General features: G+C 41.1%; 1 protein-coding gene across 5 annotated transcripts in view; it reads left to right on the top strand.

Annotated features, from left to right (window-relative positions):
* The window catches only part of LOC107727022 (tensin-2-like), a 61402-nt gene that overhangs the window by 32430 nt on the left and 3592 nt on the right, over window positions 1-25380 (top strand). For 3 of the 5 annotated variants that reach the window (XM_016536770.1, XM_016536768.1, XM_016536771.1), the window contains exons 4-23: window positions 10322-10360; window positions 11267-11305; window positions 12036-12085; window positions 13852-14035; window positions 14135-14185; window positions 14295-14417; window positions 15853-15917; window positions 16355-16438; window positions 16515-16627; window positions 16893-16953; window positions 17176-17251; window positions 17381-17510; window positions 18012-18077; window positions 18306-18422; window positions 19063-20514; window positions 20705-20864; window positions 21155-22146; window positions 22614-22745; window positions 23485-23583; window positions 24277-24354. In XM_016536770.1, the coding sequence (XP_016392256.1) occupies window positions 10322-10360; window positions 11267-11305; window positions 12036-12085; window positions 13852-14035; window positions 14135-14185; window positions 14295-14417; window positions 15853-15917; window positions 16355-16438; window positions 16515-16627; window positions 16893-16953; window positions 17176-17251; window positions 17381-17510; window positions 18012-18077; window positions 18306-18422; window positions 19063-20514; window positions 20705-20864; window positions 21155-22146; window positions 22614-22745; window positions 23485-23583; window positions 24277-24354 (4111 nt within the window). Of the gene's footprint in view, window positions 1-10321; window positions 10361-11266; window positions 11306-12035; window positions 12086-13851; window positions 14036-14134; window positions 14186-14294; window positions 14418-14606; window positions 14726-15852; window positions 15918-16354; window positions 16439-16514; window positions 16628-16892; window positions 16954-17175; window positions 17252-17380; window positions 17511-18011; window positions 18078-18305; window positions 18423-19062; window positions 20515-20704; window positions 20865-21154; window positions 22147-22613; window positions 22746-23484; window positions 23584-24276; window positions 24355-25380 lie in introns of those variants that run through there. The other 2 variants (XM_016536769.1, XM_016536772.1) reach the window with 2 other exon arrangements.

Raw genomic sequence — 25380 nt, 5'->3', positions numbered from 1 at the left:
GGGGGGGGGGGGGGGACTATTTTTAATAACGGAATTAAACAGTGAAGGAAATGCAAGGTCTAATTCTAGTATGGAAATAACTGCTATTTGCATATAATTTTTTAAAAATATGCACACATTTACTTATGCAGAAAATATTAATTATGCAGAAAATGCCAAATGTTTCTTGTCTTGTAACTTTCAGTTGAAATACATGAATCACATATATGAAACAGTACCATATTTAGAATATAAAATTTGGGCAGGGGGAGACAGTATATATATATATATATATATATATATTAGAAGGATTAACTTTAAATGAGTGCTGAATGATGCCATTTTTACATCTAAATGTAAAAATAGCGGAAAGGAGAACAATTAAATACTGACCAATACCAATACATTAAAGAGTCATCCCTATCAGCCGATTATTGATCTTGTACCGATATATTTTGTGCGTCCCTTCTTTAAACATGCTACAGATTGTGTAAGGTTGCTGTGCGACTGTAAATAGCATCTCTTACTCCAAGCGTGATGTCAGTAATGAGCTCAGCCGTGTTTCGTTTGGAGTTTTGTTTCGGTGGAGTCACTGTAGAGTCAAAACACATCCCTGTTGCTGCATAAATAACCTTCCTTACTACTGCTGTGGTATTACATTTGGCACGTGTACTTGCTTGTGGGCCGCTCCTCACCCTTAACGTCCCATTACACGTGGGAACATGTTCCTCTGGGCTCGCAGCAGAACACAGGGGCACAGAACAGGGGGCTGCTGTTACTTCAGAGACAGATGGAGGGAGGGAAATAAGGACAGGGTTTGGGGAAGAAAGAATAATGTATTAAAAAAAGCGGGATGAAAGGCTGCTGCAGGAGTCGTGCGTATGATTTGGCCCTACAGATGGGATTCAGAGTTTGTTCTGGCTGCAGGCCGGCTGGTCTGAGGGAGGTGGAGCGGATTGGCATTTTGTTAAATGAGGGAAAAATGAAAAGCGGAAAGTGTGGATTGGATAAGGAGAAAGAAAGTCAGAGCGAGTGATGGAGGGAGAGAAAGAAGGTTACATACAGGAAGAAACAAAGGAGTGTTGGCATGGAGGGGAGGAAAAAGATTAGCGAGAAGTATTTTGGATTCAGAAACACTCGCCACTTGTGCGGCAACAAAACTTTACCATAGTTTCCACCAAAATAGCATATAGTCGCTACACTTATTAGTGGTTGTTGCTCATACTTCGGGATCTGAACAAAGCCATAATCCTGCGTATTAAACTTTGGCACGTAGCTCGTCCAGCACTTTTTGTGCTATGGACATGAGTGATACCTCAAATATTGTTTGGAAGAGATGTGATACTTTTCTTAGCAGATGAACAGTTGGACAATGAAACAGCTGAAAAATATCCCTTTTGATGGGGTCTGTGATGAACTACCAAGAACATCCAACCCACCACCTATAGCAATATCATGCTAAAAAAACCACCTTAGACCACCTTAGTGACCCACTGGCAGTTTTGTATAGGCAAATGACACATTTCCTTAAGAAAATTAAAAGGGCACCTATTATGCACACTTCACTTTTACATGTTGTTTGAACATAAATGTGTGTTGGCACTGGCAGTGTGTGTACACAACCACCCTATAATGATAAAAATCCACCCGCTCCTTTTTTTAATCCCCATAAATCATAAGCAGAGTCTCAGAACAAGCCGTTCGCAGAATCTGTACAATGTGACGTCACTTTGCACAAGCTCCACCCACGACTGCTGAAGGACACTGCTGTATTAGCAGAGAACCCACCCTGAGTGAGCCACACACAATCCACCATGTTTATCTTCACGCTCGAGCATTTAAAAGCAGCATTACGTAAGTTAAGTAAGAAATGTCTTATTAAAGCTATAGACGTTATTCAGTCCAGAGCAATAAGTGATTTTTATTGTGTGCTTTTATTTTATCATTGGGGTCATATTAATAGCGTAAAAGCAGTAGGTATCATTACTGTATATTACGCTGCTGTCAATTAATACACAGATGATCTAATATAAACATGTGATTTCTTTCCCAACTGTTTACCTTCACAGACATAAACGACTGTGTTTTTGTAACTTATGTGTGTTTTTCACATAAACTTTTGTGTATTTGACAGTTTAAGCGCAATAAGACATAAAAGAGAACTTAGTTTAGCACTCACATGCCGTGTGACAGCCGCTTTTCTGTGCGCATGCTGGTAACATATTAGTAACATATGTTGAATAATTATAATTCAGTACTACTACTAAGAATAATACAATTATTATAATGAAAAGAATAATGAAAAAATGAGATTGTATAAAGGAGATTAAAGGTGAATTAATGTATTATTATTACTTAGTAGTAACAATAAACACTAATGGATGATTCTTTCACAATATAGAGTCAGTAAGTTTATTTTAAAGAAATTAATACTTTTATTTAGCTAGTGATATTTATAAAGACATTTATGACAGGTGACAAGACATTTGTAAATTCTGTTCCTTTAAACTCTTTTAAAAAATGTCACAGTTTCCACACGTAGTCACGTAGTCCGTGATGGACAGATCGTTAACGGCTGGATTTTGTGGTAATACGGTACATTCAAAATCTCGCCTATCATTCATCGACCTCAAATATGGCTTATCATTTGAAATATGTTAGTAGTAGCAACTTTACATAGCCGCTCAATCTAATGTTAACCTAGAAAAATGTGCGCTATTCAAGTGTGTGAACAGTAGCGCACTTACTTGCTCTTAAAATACTCTGTCATTTTGGTCATACAGATAAGAGTAATGCATCTTTCGAATCTGTAAAGCCACTACGTTTATTTGTGTGCACTCACTATAACAACAAAACATTGCGCTTTTGTAAAATAATGAACGCAAACAGGATGCGCTTTCTGCCGTCTCGGTCTGTGAACTTGAGCGCGAAACTCCGTGTAGCCTACTTTCCTTACAGACATGAAAAATATATCTATAGAGAGTTACATGTCTACTTTCAAATGAAACAATTCAAATCTGGAAAAAAAAAAAATGATCAGATTATGTAATCCGTATGAAACTTGCATGCAGGCGCATCCACTGTGGAGATGACGAGTCAGTGTCGCCGAATTCATCTCTTAAACCGAAAACACTAGTTTATCAATAGATTATTAAAATGTTAATGCAGTTTAATCTTACCGTTTTCCCCTGACACATTCATCATCATTACTTCTGCCGGTGTGCTGTGGCAAGCTTTATGTGTGCGCTTGAGCGCTTATTAGGCTATGTAGGCAATTAAAGGCTCATTAGCACGATTTAAATGGTTTATTAATAAACGTATGATTAGTTGACTAATGCTTAAAATTAACGACTACTAGTCGACCAGAAAAATCTTTAGTCGAGGGCAACCCTACTGAAGACTGGAGTAATGGCTGTACATTAAATATAAATAAATAAAATATATTTGTGATGAGTGGGGGCGGGGCCGAGAGCCGTGGGAACTCCTCCGTGAGACTCGAGACCGGTGAGTGGTGCAGGTGTCGCTCATTATCAATTACTCCACCGGCCTCGCTCCGTTCCCACAGCTCTCGGCCCCGCCCCCACTCGTCACAATATTAAACTGATATTTTATATTATAACCATATCTCAAAATGTTACTGTTTTTTCTGCATTTGTAATAAAATAAATGCAGCTTTGTTGAGCATAAGAGATTTCTTAAAAAAAAAATAAAAAAAAACTTACCAACCTCAAACTTGGAATGATACTGTATTTTGGTGGAAACTGTGGAACATTTTTGTAAGTGAAGACCAAACTACAGTTATAGAGGAAGAGAAAGGGTGAATGAGTGGTGCATGAAAACATGAACAGGGTGAATAAGGAATTTTTTATGGAATGATTGACATGCAGAGGAAAAAAGGAATGAAAGCAGGGGGAAAATTTACCAGAGGAAGCAGGAAAATGTTCCCAGGGAATTAAAAAAAAAAAGTAAGAGCGAGAGGGGCATTGAAGAAGAAACATCTGCTCATAGTGACAGAGCATAAGAGTGTGTGAGGGTCAGTAATTGGCTCTCAGCGGCTGATGTCTTTAACACAGATGCAGTGATATCTTTTACACCTGGTAAAAATAGTTACACTGTGTTTCACTTTAACACTTATCTTCCCTTACAGTGTTACAGGCAAGTTACCCCTCTGTGTGTGGGAAGAAATAGAGAGATTTCTTGTCTTTGTATACCATGGGGAAGATGTTCTTTTCCAGTGTAGTGAAATATTATCTTTGAGTTCTGTCCACACTGTGTTTTGAGACATAATCATTCGCTTTCTTCAAATGTGACGGCAGCTTTTTAGCCAAGAAAAAAGGAAACTTGATATTATAATGGGATCCCACCTAGCAACACACAAAACATCAATGTGAACAAAAACACAGCCTATTGGGGTAATGTACTGTTTACTGCGCAGTATGCACTGGATACTGCTTAAAAATTGTTTTTTTACATTTTGAATTAAATTCTGTGAAATCTTTTATAATGAGTCAAGAAAGAAATCAATATATCAGATGCATTCATCAAACTGGAAATAGAGGGTCAAGTTTAATGCAAAGTTTAACATTATGTTCAAAAGTTTGAGGTCAATAAGATTTTAATTTAAATAAATTAATACTTGTATTCAACAAGGATGCATTGACCAAAAGTTACAAGAGATTTCTGTTTCAAATAAATGCTGTTCTTTTGAACTTTCCTCAGTTAATCATTAAAAAAAGTATATCATGGTATTAGCCACCTATGTCATAATTTAGAATTTTTAAATTACACTGTATAAAGGAGATTAAAAGAAAATTAATTATAATTTATTTGAGGTCAGTAAGGTTTTATTTAAAATAAATTTATACTTTTATTCAGCAAGGATGCTTTTGTAATCCTGAAAAAAAAAATCCAGTTTTCAAAAAAATATTAAGCTGCACAATTGTTTTCTACATTGATAGTAATAAGTGTTCCCTTTCAGTCGGTCACTCTCGACGTCACGTCGGATGACCGACGAATTGGGATCTCGCTTAGAGGGACCAATCTACTTCGAGTGTAAACTAAACGAGCCAATGCACATTGGCATGCGATTATTGCATCCAGCTGCTGCTGATCACAGCGTGAGTATAAGTAGGCAGCAGATGCAGCGCATATTCAGGTTTTCGCTGAGGAGCCGAGCCGGTGACCCGGCCGCTCAGCGGTGGTACAGGAGCTGTGGCAACGGGACGTGACGTCTCCGTTCCCTCCTTCAGGGAACGAGGGTTACATACGTAATCGAGACGTTCCCTTTCAGTCGGTCACTCTCGACGTCACGTCGGATGACCGACGAATTGGGATCTCGCTTAGAGGGACCAATCTACTTCGAGTGTAAACTAAACGAGCCAATGCACATTGGCATGCGATTATTGCATCCAGCTGCTGCTGATCACAGCGTGAGTATAAGTAGGCAGCAGATGCAGCGCATATTCAGGTTTTCGCTGAGGAGCCGAGCCGGTGACCCGGCCGCTCAGCGGTGGTACAGGAGCTGTGGCAACGGGACGTGACGTCTCCGTTCCCTCCTTCAGGGAACGAGGGTTACATACGTAATCGAGACGTTCCCTTTCAGTCGGTCACTCTCGACGTCACGTCGGATGACCGACGAATTGGGATCTCGCTTAGAGGGACCAATCTACTTCGAGTGTAAACTAAACGAGCCAATGCACATTGGCATGCGATTATTGCATCCAGCTGCTGCTGATCACAGCGTGAGTATAAGTAGGCAGCAGATGCAGCGCATATTCAGGTTTTCGCTGAGGAGCCGAGCCGGTGACCCGGCCGCTCAGCGGTGGTACAGGAGCTGTGGCAACGGGACGTGACGTCTCCGTTCCCTCCTTCAGGGAACGAGGGTTACATACGTAATCGAGACGTTCCCTTTCAGTCGGTCACTCTCGACGTCACGTCGGATGACCGACGAATTGGGATCTCGCTTAGAGGGACCAATCTACTTCGAGTGTAAACTAAACGAGCCAATGCACATTGGCATGCGATTATTGCATCCAGCTGCTGCTGATCACAGCGTGAGTATAAGTAGGCAGCAGATGCAGCGCATATTCAGGTTTTCGCTGAGGAGCCGAGCCGGTGACCCGGCCGCTCAGCGGTGGTACAGGAGCTGTGGCAACGGGACGTGACGTCTCCGTTCCCTCCTTCAGGGAACGAGGGTTACATACGTAATCGAGACGTTCCCTTTCAGTCGGTCACTCTCGACGTCACGTCGGATGACCGACGAATTGGGATCTCGCTTAGAGGGACCAATCTACTTCGAGTGTAAACTAAACGAGCCAATGCACATTGGCATGCGATTATTGCATCCAGCTGCTGCTGATCACAGCGTGAGTATAAGTAGGCAGCAGATGCAGCGCATATTCAGGTTTTCGCTGAGGAGCCGAGCCGGTGACCCGGCCGCTCAGCGGTGGTACAGGAGCTGTGGCAACGGGACGTGACGTCTCCGTTCCCTCCTTCAGGGAACGAGGGTTACATACGTAATCGAGACGTTCCCTTTCAGTCGGTCACTCTCGACGTCACGTCGGATGACCGACGAATTGGGATCTCGCTTAGAGGGACCAATCTACTTCGAGTGTAAACTAAACGAGCCAATGCACATTGGCATGCGATTATTGCATCCAGCTGCTGCTGATCACAGCGTGAGTATAAGTAGGCAGCAGATGCAGCGCATATTCAGGTTTTCGCTGAGGAGCCGAGCCGGTGACCCGGCCGCTCAGCGGTGGTACAGGAGCTGTGGCAACGGGACGTGACGTCTCCGTTCCCTCCTTCAGGGAACGAGGGTTACATACGTAATCGAGACGTTCCCTTTCAGTCGGTCACTCTCGACGTCACGTCGGATGACCGACGAATTGGGATCTCGCTTAGAGGGACCAATCTACTTCGAGTGTAAACTAAACGAGCCAATGCACATTGGCATGCGATTATTGCATCCAGCTGCTGCTGATCACAGCGTGAGTATAAGTAGGCAGCAGATGCAGCGCATATTCAGGTTTTCGCTGAGGAGCCGAGCCGGTGACCCGGCCGCTCAGCGGTGGTACAGGAGCTGTGGCAACGGGACGTGACGTCTCCGTTCCCTCCTTCAGGGAACGAGGGTTACATACGTAATCGAGACGTTCCCTTTCAGTCGGTCACTCTCGACGTCACGTCGGATGACCGACGAATTGGGATCTCGCTTAGAGGGACCAATCTACTTCGAGTGTAAACTAAACGAGCCAATGCACATTGGCATGCGATTATTGCATCCAGCTGCTGCTGATCACAGCGTGAGTATAAGTAGGCAGCAGATGCAGCGCATATTCAGGTTTTCGCTGAGGAGCCGAGCCGGTGACCCGGCCGCTCAGCGGTGGTACAGGAGCTGTGGCAACGGGACGTGACGTCTCCGTTCCCTCCTTCAGGGAACGAGGGTTACATACGTAATCGAGACGTTCCCTTTCAGTCGGTCACTCTCGACGTCACGTCGGATGACCGACGAATTGGGATCTCGCTTAGAGGGACCAATCTACTTCGAGTGTAAACTAAACGAGCCAATGCACATTGGCATGCGATTATTGCATCCAGCTGCTGCTGATCACAGCGTGAGTATAAGTAGGCAGCAGATGCAGCGCATATTCAGGTTTTCGCTGAGGAGCCGAGCCGGTGACCCGGCCGCTCAGCGGTGGTACAGGAGCTGTGGCAACGGGACGTGACGTCTCCGTTCCCTCCTTCAGGGAACGAGGGTTACATACGTAATCGAGACGTTCCCTTTCAGTCGGTCACTCTCGACGTCACGTCGGATGACCGACGAATTGGGATCTCGCTTAGAGGGACCAATCTACTTCGAGTGTAAACTAAACGAGCCAATGCACATTGGCATGCGATTATTGCATCCAGCTGCTGCTGATCACAGCGTGAGTATAAGTAGGCAGCAGATGCAGCGCATATTCAGGTTTTCGCTGAGGAGCCGAGCCGGTGACCCGGCCGCTCAGCGGTGGTACAGGAGCTGTGGCAACGGGACGTGACGTCTCCGTTCCCTCCTTCAGGGAACGAGGGTTACATACGTAATCGAGACGTTCCCTTTCAGTCGGTCACTCTCGACGTCACGTCGGATGACCGACGAATTGGGATCTCGCTTAGAGGGACCAATCTACTTCGAGTGTAAACTAAACGAGCCAATGCACATTGGCATGCGATTATTGCATCCAGCTGCTGCTGATCACAGCGTGAGTATAAGTAGGCAGCAGATGCAGCGCATATTCAGGTTTTCGCTGAGGAGCCGAGCCGGTGACCCGGCCGCTCAGCGGTGGTACAGGAGCTGTGGCAACGGGACGTGACGTCTCCGTTCCCTCCTTCAGGGAACGAGGGTTACATACGTAATCGAGACGTTCCCTTTCAGTCGGTCACTCTCGACGTCACGTCGGATGACCGACGAATTGGGATCTCGCTTAGAGGGACCAATCTACTTCGAGTGTAAACTAAACGAGCCAATGCACATTGGCATGCGATTATTGCATCCAGCTGCTGCTGATCACAGCGTGAGTATAAGTAGGCAGCAGATGCAGCGCATATTCAGGTTTTCGCTGAGGAGCCGAGCCGGTGACCCGGCCGCTCAGCGGTGGTACAGGAGCTGTGGCAACGGGACGTGACGTCTCCGTTCCCTCCTTCAGGGAACGAGGGTTACATACGTAATCGAGACGTTCCCTTTCAGTCGGTCACTCTCGACGTCACGTCGGATGACCGACGAATTGGGATCTCGCTTAGAGGGACCAATCTACTTCGAGTGTAAACTAAACGAGCCAATGCACATTGGCATGCGATTATTGCATCCAGCTGCTGCTGATCACAGCGTGAGTATAAGTAGGCAGCAGATGCAGCGCATATTCAGGTTTTCGCTGAGGAGCCGAGCCGGTGACCCGGCCGCTCAGCGGTGGTACAGGAGCTGTGGCAACGGGACGTGACGTCTCCGTTCCCTCCTTCAGGGAACGAGGGTTACATACGTAACCGAGACGTTTCTCAAGCAGCAAATTTCTGAAGGATCATGTGACACTTAAGACTGGAGTAATGATGCTGAAAATTCAGCTTTACCATCACAGGAATAATTTACATTTTTAAATATATTAAAATAAAAAAAAGCTATTTTTGATTGTAATATTTCACAATTATACTGTTTTTACTGTATTTTTGAGCAAATAAATGCAGCCTTGGTGAGCATAAGCAACTGTATAATAATGTAATGTAATATTTTATACAACTTTTTACAGTACATTTGCATAATACTGTGCTTACCATGTAATTATAATGCACTCTGAATATACTGTATATTGTGTATTGCACATTTTAGCAAATGTAGTTGGTCATCCAGGTGTTCCATTCATAAACTTTTGGACCATTTTTTTGGTCAAATTTAAATCCCCATATTAGCTTAAAGTTAACTTTTGGGCCATGCTAGCATATAGCTACATTAGCATATAGATAACCTCAATGCTAACAGACTTGCTAAAAGCCACAAAACTCCCAGTGTTGGCATATATTTGGAGACACAAATACTAAACACCCAAGTCCCTCCATCCTCCAGAGCCTCATAAGTTATGTTTCATTATCTTGTTGAACAAAAACATACAGTCTTTTAATAACTCTCTATCTCACTCCCTAGACTCACACATTCACGAACACACACACACACACACACACACACACAGGCAGTCATAGGTCAAGGCCTAGTGTAGCGTCTATGCGCTTCTCCCTGCCTCAGCCCTTTTCCTGTGGCCAAACAAACAGGGCAGGACTGGGTAGGGGATCGGATGTGTGGGGAGGGGAGGGGGCGCTTCATGTTACATAAGCATGAATGTCATTGCACACACACACACACACACACACACGTTTTCCCGCCTGCTGTTGTAAGCTAATGACGCCTCCGCCCACTTTACCCTGTATGACAAAACATGTAGACATGTAAACATGTCTGTTTGGATGGGTGAGGGTCGTCTGTAATATACATACTGTCCCACAATTTATGTTGTTGTGTTTTGTTGTTTTGTACGAGATCATGCGAGAGGAATGTGCATACTAATGTGTTCGGTTACTGCCCATCACCCACAATCCCTTGCATCTCACTTTTTCTCCAGTCTCAGTGTTATCAGCTGATAGTTTGTTTATCTGTTGCTTTGGGGAAGCATTTCCTTCTCCCTATCCCAACAGATCCCTCTTCACCACTCCCCCTCGTCCCGGGACGGAGCGGGGAACAACGACGGGGTTTTGAGCGAATGTGTCTGTGTTGGACGGTGGAGGGGATGCAGATTTTGAGTCATGGTTCTTTTCTCTGTTTCAGATCAACACAGCCTGCATCCCAGCGCAGCCCTCCGAACTGGTAAGACTTTGTTTATCTGTTCCTTTCCTGACTTTTTTTCTGTTGTGTTTTCACTCATCTGATTTTTGTTCTTACGTCTTACATTTATACCAGCAGGATCTCTTTGCCTCTCATTGGTTCACTCATTGATTACTTCCTTGTTCATTTACTTATTCATTTATTCACTTTTTCACTTGCTTTGTCATTCACACTGTCATTCACTCACTAGCTAGTGGTAAAAAGTGGTACAAATTACATTAATGGCATATTTTATGTTTGAAAATCCTGTAAAGCTTTAATCAAAACTTGTATTACACTGCTGTTCAAAAGTATGGGGTTGGTATGATTTTTTAATGTTTTTGAAAGAAGTGTATTATGCTCACCAACGCTGATTTGCTGATCAAGAAACATTTTTGTGAAACTATGATACATTTTTAATAGAAACTTGTAACATCATATATGTCTTTACTGTTACTTTTGATCAAATGAATGCATCCTTTTTACTTTAAAGAATACATATCTTAATGACCCCAAACTTTTGAACATTAGTATATACTAGTATATGTATATTAGTATATGTACTAATCGTTAGCTGAATTAGAGAGTGTCTCAAAACCTACTGACCAGCATTTCTGAACATAGTGATGGCCTATGATGGCCAAAAATGTTTAAATAGAGAACTTTAACATTCATGAATGAATGTGTATTTCTTAAGGTTGTTAGTTAGTTTCATTCTTTCATTTAGTTTAGTTGTGTTTTTGTAATCGTAAAGCTGGTACGTTTTTGAGGGCTCATCAGTGGCACTGCTGGTTCAGTTAAGACCTACACACTGCATGATGCTTCTAGAAATAATGATGATATAATAAGACCCATTTTTGTGTTGTTACTCTGTTTATGATGCTTCATCTGTGTTCTCATCTGCTGCAGCGAAGGGGAACGTCCTCCTCTAGACAGATTCAGCATCTGGTAAGAACTTTTTCCTCTCTTTCATTATCTCACACTAACTGGCACATGGATCTTCCTCTAGATCAGGATTTTTGGTCAGGCCCTTTGACCTAAATATTTATTGAAATTTGAAGTACCCCCTAAGATTTAAGTTAATATTTCAGTAAGATTTACAGTATACAGTACAATATTAAAGGTGTTTCTCTATTCATCTGAGTGGCTTCTTCAGTTCAAGCCAGTAGGATCTTGCACCAAGTAATTGTAGTTGCAAGAGTTATCAATTAGGATATAAATCAAGACAAAAACCAAAAATGGCACTGCAATATATTTGATGTTTTTAATGTATTTTATTTGATTACATTTCATTTCATTGAAGTCTTCAGCTGTGACGTCAAAAGTCATTGAATCAGTATTTAATTTTCTGTATCCAGGAATAGGCATGATCATTCTGTGGTTCTGACTCAAGTCCACCGTTTAATCAGAACCATTAGACTTCACTCTGAAGAATAAGGTCTATTCTTCATTTTCAGCCCTTAGACAGTGCTTCAGTTTTTACAGTGGCATTTATCTGTTTATATATCGCACATATGTGTCTCCTTAAGAGTAGAACAGAAATTAAGAACAAACATTTCTGAAATAAACCGAAAAGACAATCTTTTGTGTCAAGAGTTGGCACTGTCAACTAGACAAAAGTTTATTGAGTTTATTGTGTCCAAACACAATGGTATAATCTTATTTTGTCTTTTTCCAGGGCTCAACCAAGTCTCTGACCTACACCAAACAGAGAAACACTCTCCCGAGGTACGTTTGTCTGAAAAGAGTCTCAAACCATGAAGTTCAGCGATCGCTGCAGGAGTGGTTGAGCATGCTTGAGTTCTGAGACTTTATTTCCTCAGCTAATCTCTGCTTATCTCAGATAAGTTACCTCATCTCAGCAGGGTTTTTTCCTTTCGGATTTGATTCCGCAGTGTGGTGAGGAGCAGAGCTAATATGTGTCAGGGTGCGTGGTTAGTTCAGCTGCACACCACTGACAGCTCAGCTGTGTCCAATCAAACTCTAGCTATCCAATAAAATATAATTTACTGGACTTTCACATGATTTTAGCAGTTTTGTTTTGGAGAAGCTTTGATTTTTTTATTAGGCATGCACCAACATTGAAATTCTGGTCAATGTGAAAATTATAAATGCTAAATGTTAAATGTCAAATGTTAAAGTTCTGTATTATTTTACGTGGGACAAAAAAAAAATTAAAATAAAAAACTTAACAAAATTATATATTTTTAATGCTAATTTAAGTGAATTTAGGCATCCCAATATTATAATGTGCTGTATAATTGCACAGATAATTGCTGGATATTGCAATTAACCATTTTAAATGATAAATGTTAAATGCCAAATATTAAAATTCTTTATTATTTTATATGGAGAAAAATGTCAATTATAAACTCTGTCTATAAAATCTATTTTTGAAATGCTATTTTAAGTGAATTTAGGCATCACAACATTATAAAGTGCAGTATACAAAATCAATATTTATTTTGATATTTGCTAAAGATTACATTTAGTAGTGATAAGCCAATAATTAGTTTAACTTTAAATGATAAATGTTAAATGTCGAATATTAAAATTATGTATTATTTTATGTGGGACAAAAAATAAATAAATAAAAACTTTAAAAAAAATTATATATTTTTTATATGCTGATTTAAGTGAATTTAGGCAACACAACATTATAATGCTCAGTATAAAAAAGTATGTAGATAATTGCTGAATTATTACATTTAACAATTGTATATGATAAATGTTAAATGTCCGATATTATAATTGTGTATTATTTTTATGTGGGACAAAAAAATTGAATAAAAAAAAACTTAAAAAAATTATATCTATTTTTAAAGCTAATTTAAGTGAATTTAGGCATCGCAACATTGTAATGTACAGTACACAAATATTTAGATAATTGCTGAATATTACATTTAACAATTTTAAATGATAAATGTTAAATGCCAAATATTAAAATTCTCTATTATTTTATATGGGGGACAAAAAAGAAAATTAAACACTAAAAACAAAAAAAAACATACATTTTTTTAAAGCTAATTTAAGTGAATTTAGGCATCACAACATTGTAATGTACAGTACACAAATATTTAGATAATTGCTGAATATTACATTTAACAATTTTAAATGATAAATGTTAAATGCCAAATATTAAAATTCTGTATTATTTTATATGGGGGACAAAAAAGAAAATTAAACACTAAAAACAAAAAAAAAACATACATTTTTAAAATGCTAATTTAAGTGAATTTAGGCATCACAACATTGTAATGTGCAATATAAAAATATATATATATTTGTTTTGATATTTATTTTTGATATTTTGTAAAGATAAACTTTCAGTGAGCATTAGATAATGGAAAATGAATTTAAAATATAAAAATAAAGGAAATGAGCACAGTAAAGAATGGTAAAGAACCACCTTAAAACTGAAGTTTCATTTGATGTCTGTTAGCTTTTCAAGTCATTTGACAGAATATTTAAGCTGGCTTCCCCCTCTCTCTCAGGAGCTTCAGTGTGGATCGGGTGATGGACAGAGTGATGGAGAGGCACTATGATTTCGACCTCACATACATCACAGAGAGGATCATCTCTGTCTTTTTCCCTCCTCTGCTGGAAGAACAGCGGTACCGCCTCAACCTCAGGGAGGTGGCAGCCATGCTCAAGTCCAAACACCAGGACAAGTTTCTGGTAAGTGACTCAGCATGTATTTACTGCATCTAAGGGAAGTTTACTTAGGCCATTGTATTAGAAGCATTTTCATTGTTCCGGTCCATTTTCCTCCCACAGTTATTCAATCTGTCTGAGCGGAGGCATGACATCACCCGTTTAAACCCAAAGGTAGGGGCTGACTTTGTACGATTTAATGTGTTTATGTTGCTAGTTGCTTTGCGGCTGAACTTTTAAAGACCTGATTACACCACCCGAGATTAAAGTCTCTCTCTCTCAGGTTCATGACTTCGGCTGGCCAGATATGCACGCTCCTCCTCTGGATAAGATCTGTGCCATGTGCAAAGCCATGGAGAACTGGCTGAACTCCGACCCCCAGCATGTGGTCGTTCTGCACTGTAAGGTCAGATGTCATTGTAGTCTTTGGACGGTTCATGTCAGGGTCACAGGTTACTAAAGGGTGCTGACGTGACCCTTAAGGACCACACTGTGGAGCGTCGCCACAGATGATAACATTGCTAGTTGCTTTGCGGCTGAACTTTTAAAGACCTGATTACACCACCCGAGATTAAAGTCTCTCTCTCTCAGGTTCATGACTTCGGCTGGCCAGATATGCACGCTCCTCCTCTGGATAAGATCTGTGCCATGTGCAAAGCCATGGAGAACTGGCTGAACTCCGACCCCCAGCATGTGGTCGTTCTGCACTGTAAGGTCAGAGGTCATTGTAGTCTTTGGACGGTTCATGTCAGGGTCACAGGTTACTAAAGGGTGCTGACGTGACCCTTAAGGACCACCCTGTGGAGCGTCGCCACAGATGATAACATGAAGACAGGTCTGAGAGGAAGTCTGATTTGACAAGCTTTTAGTTTTATGCGAGATGTTTAAAACGGCAACGAAAAAGCAAAGAGTAAGAGATGAGAAAGCACTAATACATATTGAATTGTTTTGGATCTTTAGCAGGACCCAAAAGTCTGGGATGTAAATCCCATTTAAATATGGAAGTAAACAGAGTTTAAGACTTTTTATATTTTAAAACAAAGAAATGCTCAGATGGTCAGATGTTCTTCCACTGAAACTTAAGTTGGATCATCATTATCGGTTTTTACAAAAACCGATAATGCCAAATAAATAAAAAAATAAACTCGCCAAAATGCCAAAATATATAAGCAACCACACTTAACATCCTAGCAGCTGCTTGAAAACAAGCTAAAAACTGTTTATTGTGAAAAGCATGTTAATTTTTCTAATTAGATTTCACTAGGGATGTAATGAAGCACCCGAGCCGGTTGAAAATCGATAAAAAAAAAAAAATGTGGTTGAATAAGTTGGCTGAGATGTTAAATGAATCGCATTAAAAACTGCTCATGCTGCATGTATGCAACATCTTTGTTTGGTTTGTGATTAAAATGCTCCCATTTTGAATATTAAGAGCACAGGCAAAGCCTTAGTTTCAGATCTCAGAGAAATTTCTTTCATTTGTGTTATTATTTTAGTACATTTTATTACTTAATTTATTTGTTTGTTCGGGATTTGTTTTAAAATTTCAATTTAGTTTTGTTATTTGACATACTGTAATTTCACAAAGAAATGTGCAGCATTTTGTCTGAGAAATAATAATTTGTCTTAAATCTAATTTTGTTCAAAAAATCATGAGAAAATCATATTGTGAAACCAGTATCGTGAATCGTATCATATCGCATCGTTACATGCCTAGCTTTCACTCAAATCGTTAAGCTTTTCAAAACCTGACTGTCCTAATGTCTTCTTCATTTGGAACAGATTTGAAGTGCAAATCATATCTGTAGCAGTTGTATTGATTAGTATTGATTGTTTTTCAGGGCAACAAAGGAAAGACAGGCGTTATCATTGCTGCCTACATGCATTACAGCAAAATATCAGCAGGGTAAGTTCAGCCATTCTACATAGCACGGCCTTTATATAAATGACTTTAAACACTTTGATTGATTTAATCTGAATTAAAATATAATTAAAATAATCTAACTGAATTTAAATGCTAAAAAAGGTCATGAAAAAATTTAAATGGCAATCATATTTATTTTTTATTTTTTCCCCTGAACATCTTTTGTTTTTATTGAAGAACACAAAGTTCTTGAAACTTCTGTTATATAAATTGTATAGTGGTTGGAATATGTAATATATCTCCCGGTTGAAAAAGTGTACATGAAAAAGTGTAAAAACAAGGAGTTTTGTCATACGTAATTACAGCAGAAATACTGGAAGAAATATTTTGGTCATTATGGGGGGCTTTCTGGTTAATTAACAAGCATCTGCCTTTGATGTTTTCTTTTCTTATATCCTCAACTGCATTTGTGCACACAGGGCAGATCAGGCCCTCAGCACATTGGCAATGAGGAAGTTTTGTGAAGATAAAGTCTCGTCCACACTCCAACCCTCTCAGAACAGGTACATCCCTTTTAATGTATTGATCTTTGTGAACTTTACATACTTTTTTGCATTGTTAACTCTGATGTCTCTGCAGGTATATCTATTACTTTGGAGGGCTGCTCTCAGGGGCCATCAAAATGAACAGCAGTCCACTCTTCCTCCATCAGGTCCTCATTCCTACCATCCCCAACTTCCAGGAAGATGGAGGTGAGTGAATATTTTCATGACATTATTCCCTGACTTCATTAATGCATAAGCCCTCGATGAGGTCACTGAGGTAATATGTGTCTGTGTGAGAACATATGCATTCATTAAGCAAACCTCCTTCACATTCACACACATTTCGATCACATTCACACACATTTCATTTCACATTTCAACACACATAATCTTTTGCAGTGGAGGAGAGAGAGACACAGGGAGTTCACCAATTCCTCCTTCATATCTCACTTTTTCCTCACTCTCTTGACAGGTTTCTTCCCTTTCTTGAAGATCTATCAGTCCATGCAGCTTGTCTACACTTCTGGCATATAGTGAGTGAGGATCTATTGGAGACATTTACACAATTTAAAGCACAATTAATGGTGTTTGCTAGGACAGGCACCACTATGCCATTTAATACAGTATTAAGTACTAAGTATTACCTAGCATTATGAAGTGGGATGTTTAACCCTTCATATCTTCTTCAGGAAATAAATAAATAATAAATCTAGTTTAAAGAGTATTTTTGCAAACTGTGTAAGTTTTTTTTGTAGTGATCTGCAGGGCTCTGGGAGCAGACGGCTGATTGTTACTATTGAGCCTGCACTGCTGCTGAAAGGAGACATCATGGTATGTGGGGCTGTTTTTATCTGACCCTGATATATTACAACTGTCAAAACCATAGGTATTTCCATCACTTTAATCTCTTTCTCTCGCTCTCTGTCACTTTTATGGTCTCTTTTTCTGTCTTTCCTGTAGGTAAAGTGTTATCACAGGCGGGTTCAGTCTGCTGAGAGGGACTCTGTGTTTCGACTGCAGTTTCATACGTGCACCATTCATGGAGCTCAGCTCTGGTTCGGCAAAGGGGAACTGGATGAAGCTTGTTCAGGTACATTCTTAATGGAACAAGCCAAGAATCATATGCCAAGCTTATACATTTTTACAATAAAACCAGAGCCGCCTGTCCAACTCTGACCGCCTTGAGCTGAAATGACCTTGGGATATCAGCTGAGCTTGGTTTTTTACGATGTGCTTTTTATTTCGGTGGTCTGTGTTCTTTTAGCTGTGCCGTAAATTATCACCCTCGTTCCCATTGGGTTACACCGGCGCACTACAGCTGCGTAATTGAGATGAGATACAGATTTTCACGTGACAATAGATTCTCTGTGGGCTTACATACAAGCATGGGAGGCAACTTTAATTGCTTGTAAAACTCTGGGAAAATTCCTAGATATTAATCATCGTTATAATCCAAAACATATTTATGAAGTGTGTAGTATGGAGAGGTTATTATATACAAAGCCCATTATTAATGACAAATATTATTAGTTGGCAAGGGTCTTCTGTTTTCCCAATGATTAACAATCTCTGTTCCCACTGTTTCCTGTAGATGACAGATTTCCCTCTGATGCCACAGTGGAATTTGTGTTTTCATCTGGGCCTGAGAAAATCAAAGGTAACATCAAATCTTTAATCAAACTGCAGATAAAGTTCTTACTAACTGTTTGCAGTTTAAGGGACCATGAAATTGTTTGACAAACACAATTTTCTTTCCTGAGCTGATGCACAACATTTGACATTGAAACAGCGGGGTGCTATTATATCATGTGGTCTTTAACTGTGTTATAATGCAAATGTACTTGGTTGTAATTTTATTGTGTGTGTGTGTGTGTGTTTGATCCAGGGAGGGTGAGCCAGAGGAATGATCCAGCTGTCAGCGTGGACTATAACACAAATGATCCGGTGGTGCGCTGGGACTCTTATGAGAACTTCAATCAGAGACATCAGGACAGCCTAGAGGGTACAACTATTCATTCATACAACCACATGCTGGTGTTTATTCAAGCCTTCAAAGGGAACATACTGTATTATTTTAAATAGGACTTTCCTTTTTATTTTGAAATAAAAGTTTGATACTACTCTCTACAATGTTTACAACATCTTGCCAGATCAGATTATTGAAACTAAGAGGCAAAAACGAGATTCAGAAATAACCATGGGACCATCACAACCATGAGCACATTAACAAATGGTCAGGTTTACACATTGACACCTTGACAGAGGTGTTTTTTTTTTTATCATAACCAGTGTTTGTTCAAGAGTAAATGAGCATACGTCACATGTTATTTAATAAGATTGCTGTTTGCATTTTGAATTTTCACCATGATACATGAGTTACCTTTTCAGGTAAATAATGTATTATGGCCTATAATGTTGTAAAAAAAACTCTGTCATAATATATGTAACTTGTAAAAGGAAAATAATGTGAATCTGAAACTAAATTATGACCAAACCTTGAATAAATTAATTAATAAATTATGCAAACCTTGAATAATATTTTAAATGGGCTTTAGGGAAATATAAAAGGGCAAAATATGGACCTCTACATGCTTTCTTGCACTAAACATTGATTAAAAAACAACTCTCATACATCCCTCCAGATATCGCACACACACGTGGGCCTCTAGATGGCAGCCTGTACGCTCAGGTAAAAAAGCACCGCGCTGCAGGCTCCACCTCCCTGCCGTCCACCAATGGGAGCCCTGCAAGGAGCTCTGAGGAGCGTCCAAGTCAACTTCTGTCTATTAGCACTGATTCTGGACACTCATCCGTCCCACCTGACCGGCTCGATGAGCCGACTCGACAGGCCCTGCCTACTCAGCAAGAGAGGGAGGAGCTTGAGCGCCTGCTGGGTGGGATTGAAGATGATGGAGGGAGGGATCGTGACCGAGAAACAGCCATTTTGGATGACGGTGATTCCTTGCCTCCTGAAAGGACTGGGTCACTGAGGTTAGGCCGTTCATGCTCATGTCGGTTGGGCTACCGATCCCAGCGTTGTGCTGAGCCTGGATGCGATGGACTCCACCACTTCTCCAATGGGTACTGCCTTGACCGTCCCACCACCACTAATGGACACACAGGGGCTCCTTCTCCAGGGGTGCCATCCGTCATAGGGCTTTGCCAACACCACAGTGCCCATCCTCACCAATCCCTGCCGCCACCAGATCTGCTCTGGGACCGCCAACAAGGTCCACAGCACTACCTTCATCGCACTTGCTCAGATGGGCCATCACGCCACCTGTGTCCATATCCATCCCAAGAGATCAGTCCCCATCCACATAGTCTGTCTCCCCAACTTCTCTGTAGGGCGGACGAGTACATTCCATACCCCCACCACCACCACAACCATCCACACCACCCAAAACCCAGCGGCCCCTACCACGATGTCATGATGATAGATGGCCTAGTGACACCTGGCTGCCCCTGTCGGGACTGCTGTCTGCGGCGAGAAGATTTCCACACCCTCCGTTTGGACAGAGAGGAGGGAATACACTGGGAGAGGGAGGCAGAGCTTCACCGGGATACTGGGTTAAGACGGGGCCGAGAGGCTGATATGCAAAGAGGGGCGGAGATATGGGACCGGGAGGCGGGGCTAAGAAGGGGCAGAGAAGTGTCTCTGCACTGGGAAAGAGACCGAGAAGCAGAACTTCAGTGGGAGAGAGAACGAGAGGCAGAATACTGGCACAGAAGGGCTACCGTATCCCCCTACGGGCCTCACGGTCATGAATTACCAGCATTTAACTTCGATCCACTTCCCGCAGGCCATCCTGCATACCCTGAACCCTCCCGGTCCCACTCTCATGCCCATCTGGATCTCAAATACAGCAGCAGTTCCAGTGGATACCAGACACCACACCAGACGTGCCCCTGCTCCCCCTACCAGCCGTCACCCTCAGAGAGTCGTGGCTATGCCTCGGGTTACCAGTCTGAGTCCACGTCCCCTCTTCCACCTCCCTCTGCCTCCTGCCCTGGCCCAGTGCACCATGCCAGCGGACCTACAGATAACCAAACAGACTCCCACCCTCAGCAGTACACCTCTGATACAAATACAGGTGAGAAATGACTTGACAGATACAATTAAAGTTTTTTATTATAGTGTATTGGACTGTCTTTAAATTAGAAGCTTTTGCAAACAAGTTTTCATCATCTTATATTAAAGAAATGTGTATGCCCTTCATCTGCGTTCAGTTTCATCTGTGCATGATCAAATTTTTTCATCAGTCTTCATGCTATCCCTATCAGATTGCCCTGGTGCAGATAGCATAGACTGGCGTAGTCACATTACCCATGGTTCCCTGCGGCGGACACATCGAGATCCACATGCCCCATGTTCAACACCCTCTGATATTTCAGGACCTCCAACACCAGTCCACACAAGCAGCCCCTTGCGAACCCAGGAGAGGTAACTGAATTTATAAGTAGATGTGGGGTTACTCCTGCAGAGTTTATCTCTGACCCTAATCCAACACACCTAAACCACCTGAACCTTAATCTCCAACCCTTCAAACAAAACTGAACCAGCTAATTAAGGTGGTCAGGGTTACCTGAAAATAACAGCAGGTGTGTTGGAGTGGGGTTGGAGATCTGTATTCTGGTAGCTTCCAGGAGCACAGTTGGCTACTCCTACAGTAGATGAAAATTTTACCTGCTGATTTAAGTTAACATTGTGTTGATTTCTTCTTCCATTTTCAGTCCTAGCCTGAGTGTCCGTGAGTATGAGTCAAGAGAGGTGAACAGTGAAAGCAGTTCGGCCCACTCCCACAACAGGACGCACCCACCTGCCCTACAGTCCACCAGTACCAGTCCTGGGTCTCGGCAAACTGTACTTTCTTCCAGTCAAGCGATTCCTGAGATACACCCCTTTCCTGCCACACCCACCACTGCCCAACAACTCTCTGCCCATTCCTCGCCAATGACACCTTCCACCTCACAAATCTCAGCAGAACACTCCACCCCTTTAACACTTTCATCAGAATCCACCCACTCACAAACAAACAGCTCACCTACTGCTGTTACAGTGCCACCCACAGGGGAAATGGTACCACAATCAACTGAGACTGTTAAACCAACACGCTCACCAGGTCCCTCTTCTCCCATCCCGTCCGAGTCCATCCCAGCTCACTCGCAGAGCAATGGAGTATCACCATCTCCTGAACCAGACACCCCTTCTGCTTCTTCTGCCCCTGCGTCCCCTCAGCTGCCCACTGGCGAACACGAGAGCTCTTCTTCCCCTGAACCCCCAGTGCCTGGTTTTGCGACACTGGGTAGGAAGCTGATGTTGGGCTCTGAAACCTCACTTCCTGCAGGACACAGTATGGACGGCAGCCCCAGCTCCACTCCCACCTTTCCCATCTCTCCAGCCTGCTGCACCCCATCTCCTCCACCAGGCTCCTACTCAGGGTGCCCAGCCGCCTCCGTCCCACAGCCTCCCCTCCCTGAGAAACGCCGCCCATCCGGCCTGTCAGGATCACCCAACGGGAGGTCTGGATCGCTGAGGGCATCCATGAGTCATCAGCCCTCTGTACAACACCACGTTACATTCTCACCTTCAGTAGGAGAGCTGACTGTGCCCGCTGGACAGGGAGAACTTGGTGTGGAGGGTGAGATGGGCAGACGTGTCAGTGTGAAATTTGTGCAGGACAGCTCTCGATTTTGGTATAAACCTGGCATCTCCAGAGAGCAAGGTGAGACAACCACTGTTGTCTTATAATTTAACTGTATAAAACTAAATGCAGTTTAGAGATGCCTTCCAGGCCAGCTGCTAATAAGAACAATCTACATTTGTAAAACAAAAGTGCAGTATACTGCAAAATAATGGCAAGATGTGACTATTGAGTTGCCTTCCAAAAATATCCCAAAAATGAATTAGAATCGAATCAAAATTGAAATCAGGAAATGTCAATCAATAAATACCCAGCATTATTGCTGATTGCTATTGATCTTTGCATAAACAGTTTTGCTTGTGCAATCGCAGCCATGTCTTATTAGTGATCCTTGCACTTTTCATAACCCTCAGTATGAGCAATACTAAAAATGATGCTTACTTTTGTGCTGTAGTGTTTTACATGCTGCAACAGATTGTTGTTCCATATGCTTGGATCTTTTTTTAAATGGCGATGTCTCATTAAACTGTCCTGTCTCTGTTCAACAGCTATAGCAGCACTGAAGGAAAGAGAGCCAGGGGCCTTCCTCATCCGAGACAGTAACTCTTTCCAGGGGGCCTACGGTCTGGCCCTGAAAGTTGCCAGCCCACCCCCCAACGTCAATAACCATAGCAGCAAAGGTACGCCACATCTGCAGGCATTTCCTCACACAAACATTTATCTTGCCTCAGTGTTGCTCCCAAAGCTCTCTGTCTGCACAGGAAACACACGACTGCACCTGAAGTACTCTACCAGAGCTAAACATCGCAGGAATTTAGAGCTAAAGCTGAAGTGTGTCATTTCTGCACCAAACAGAATTACAGTAATAATGACAATTGTCATCAACTCGCCTTGTCTTTGACTGGACAAACAGATAGTCCTGTCCCAAATTCACAACCTTGGTTGATAAGGTTGTGCTCCATTCAGATTTGAACTGAGAATGCCATTGCCAATTTGAATTGAGGCAGCAAACACAAAGTAGAAGTGCAATTCAAATTTAAATGTAAGTTAATTAAATTAAAATGAATTCAGTGAAATTATTGTGACAAATTTTTAGCTACAAAAGCAAAGTCACGACAAACTTAGAATTTTATCTTTTCATTGTCTTGAATATTTTGTTGTCATAATTAATACTGGACCAAGTGCACTGTTTATTTTTGTACAATTTAACTAAATATTTAATTGAGAAAGCATTGAGAACTGTTTTGAAAATGTTTTATGTGACTTTTGCTTTTAAATATAATATATACAACGATATGTGTTTATCTAAATGTCCATTAATCACAACTGAAGTGCAATATTTCGAGGTTGTCATGATTTGGCATACAATCAATATTAGCATCATAGTCTGCATTAAAGATATCATTTCCTGTCTGTTAGCAGGAGGAGACCCTCTGGAACAGCTGGTTCGACACTTCCTGATTGAGACAGGGCCTCGAGGAGTGACGATTAAGGGCTGTCAAAATGAGCCCTACTTTGGTGAGCAGTTCAGGAATCCTCTATGAAAGTCTACGGGTTGGCTCGCCAAAAACTGATTAAGCTTAGTCCTGGTTCAGCTTAAAGGGATAATTCACCCAGAAATGATAATTCTGTCATCATTTACTCACCCTCATGTCATTCCAAACCTGACATTTTATTATGAAGATGTTAGAAAATTCTTGTGGTCCTAAACCTGATCTGGAAGACCAATATCTGAGTACAAAGTTGGAGTTAATACAGTAGAACAGCCAGCCTGAATAAAGCTGTTTGAAAGTTGAGCTTAGGTTTGTGTGAAAATGAGTTTGCACTTTCCTGAGATATCTGAGGGGGGGATCAGTTTGCTCAATGCATGCAAGGTATTCAGACAGCAATACTGTCCAATCTCCATGATATCTCCATCATGTACTCTAGCAGAGTGCTGAATATGCCAAATAGTTCAGAACGCTGTTTCATAAAAAGAGCGAACGGACAACCTTGAGTTGTAGAAGTAGAGATAAAGCTCATATCTTTGATGTAGCATTTGTTTTTCTATATTAGAAAGCCAAAACAGTTTTTTTATGCTTGCAATTAGTTGCCGTCTGGCTACATTCCGGGGCTTTTGCAATCTGGCACATCAGTTTTAAAGGTAAATAAAGTTGAAGTGTTATGAAAGCTAAGTATTGAGGTCCTCTGTGTGCGTTTTGTCATTGGTAGGGAGTCTTTCAGCACTGGTGTATCAGCATTCGATTACACCTATCTCTCTGCCCTGTGCCCTCCGCATCCCAGAGAAAGGTAAACAAAACACCACACGTCAACACCACGCTGAGATATCACTGAACGATGAAAGCACAGACACAACACACGCTCATTGTGGGGTTAGAGTTTATGCAAGAAATGAATGCTTTAAAACAACTCAAAAGTATTTTTCATTAAACTACAACACATTAGTTTCCATAATATTCTGCATTCTGTAGATTCTTACTACATACTATACAAAACAGTATTTTTTAAATTTTTTTAATTAAATTTATTGATTTTACTTCCTTGCATCTGTGTTCAACTACACTTTGACAGAAGTGTTTTTTTTTTTTTTTTGACTGATTCATCAAAAGAACCACTCATAAGAATCATGTTTGTGAATCAGACTACACTGCTTGGACTGTATGTTTTTTTTGCATGGCAATGTTATAGATAAAATATTATAGTTATAGATAATATACATAATGTGTCATCTATTTTTTGTCTTATTTATTGTCTATTGTATTATTTTGCAGTAGGAGTTATTTTTAGACAGACAGCTAAACTAAAAAAATATTGGGAAAAATGAGGACAAACACATACTCAATACACAATATTATGCATACATTACCATTTAGTACTGCATATTATACTGTACATACAGCTCTAAAATGTTATATACCTGTGTATATTATACATACAGCTCCAATTGTTTTTAAAGTAAATTATTACTTTAATGCAGCAAGGATATATTTAATTGATCAAAAGTGACATTTAATACATTTATAATGTTATAAAGATATATATTTTAAATAATTGCTGTTCTTTTGAACTTTGTGTCATTCAAAGTAACCTGAAACATGTATCGGTTACCAAAAACATATTAAACAGCATAACTGTTTTCAAAATTGATAATAATAATAAATTGAGCAGCAAATCAGCATATTATACTGATTTCTGAAGGATCATGTGACACTGAAGACTGGAGTAATGATGCTGAAAATTCAGCTTTGCATCACAGGAATAAATTACATTTTAAAATATATTAAAAAAGAAAACGGATATAATTTGTAAAAATAT

The sequence above is a fragment of the Sinocyclocheilus rhinocerous genome, unplaced genomic scaffold, assembly GCF_001515625.1.
Source record: "Sinocyclocheilus rhinocerous isolate Xijiao unplaced genomic scaffold, SAMN03320098_v1.1 scaffold666, whole genome shotgun sequence".
Taxonomy (NCBI): Eukaryota; Metazoa; Chordata; class Actinopteri; order Cypriniformes; family Cyprinidae; genus Sinocyclocheilus; species Sinocyclocheilus rhinocerous.
The sequence above is the reverse complement of the archived record's forward strand: the minus strand, read 5'-3'. Positions and strand labels throughout refer to the sequence as shown.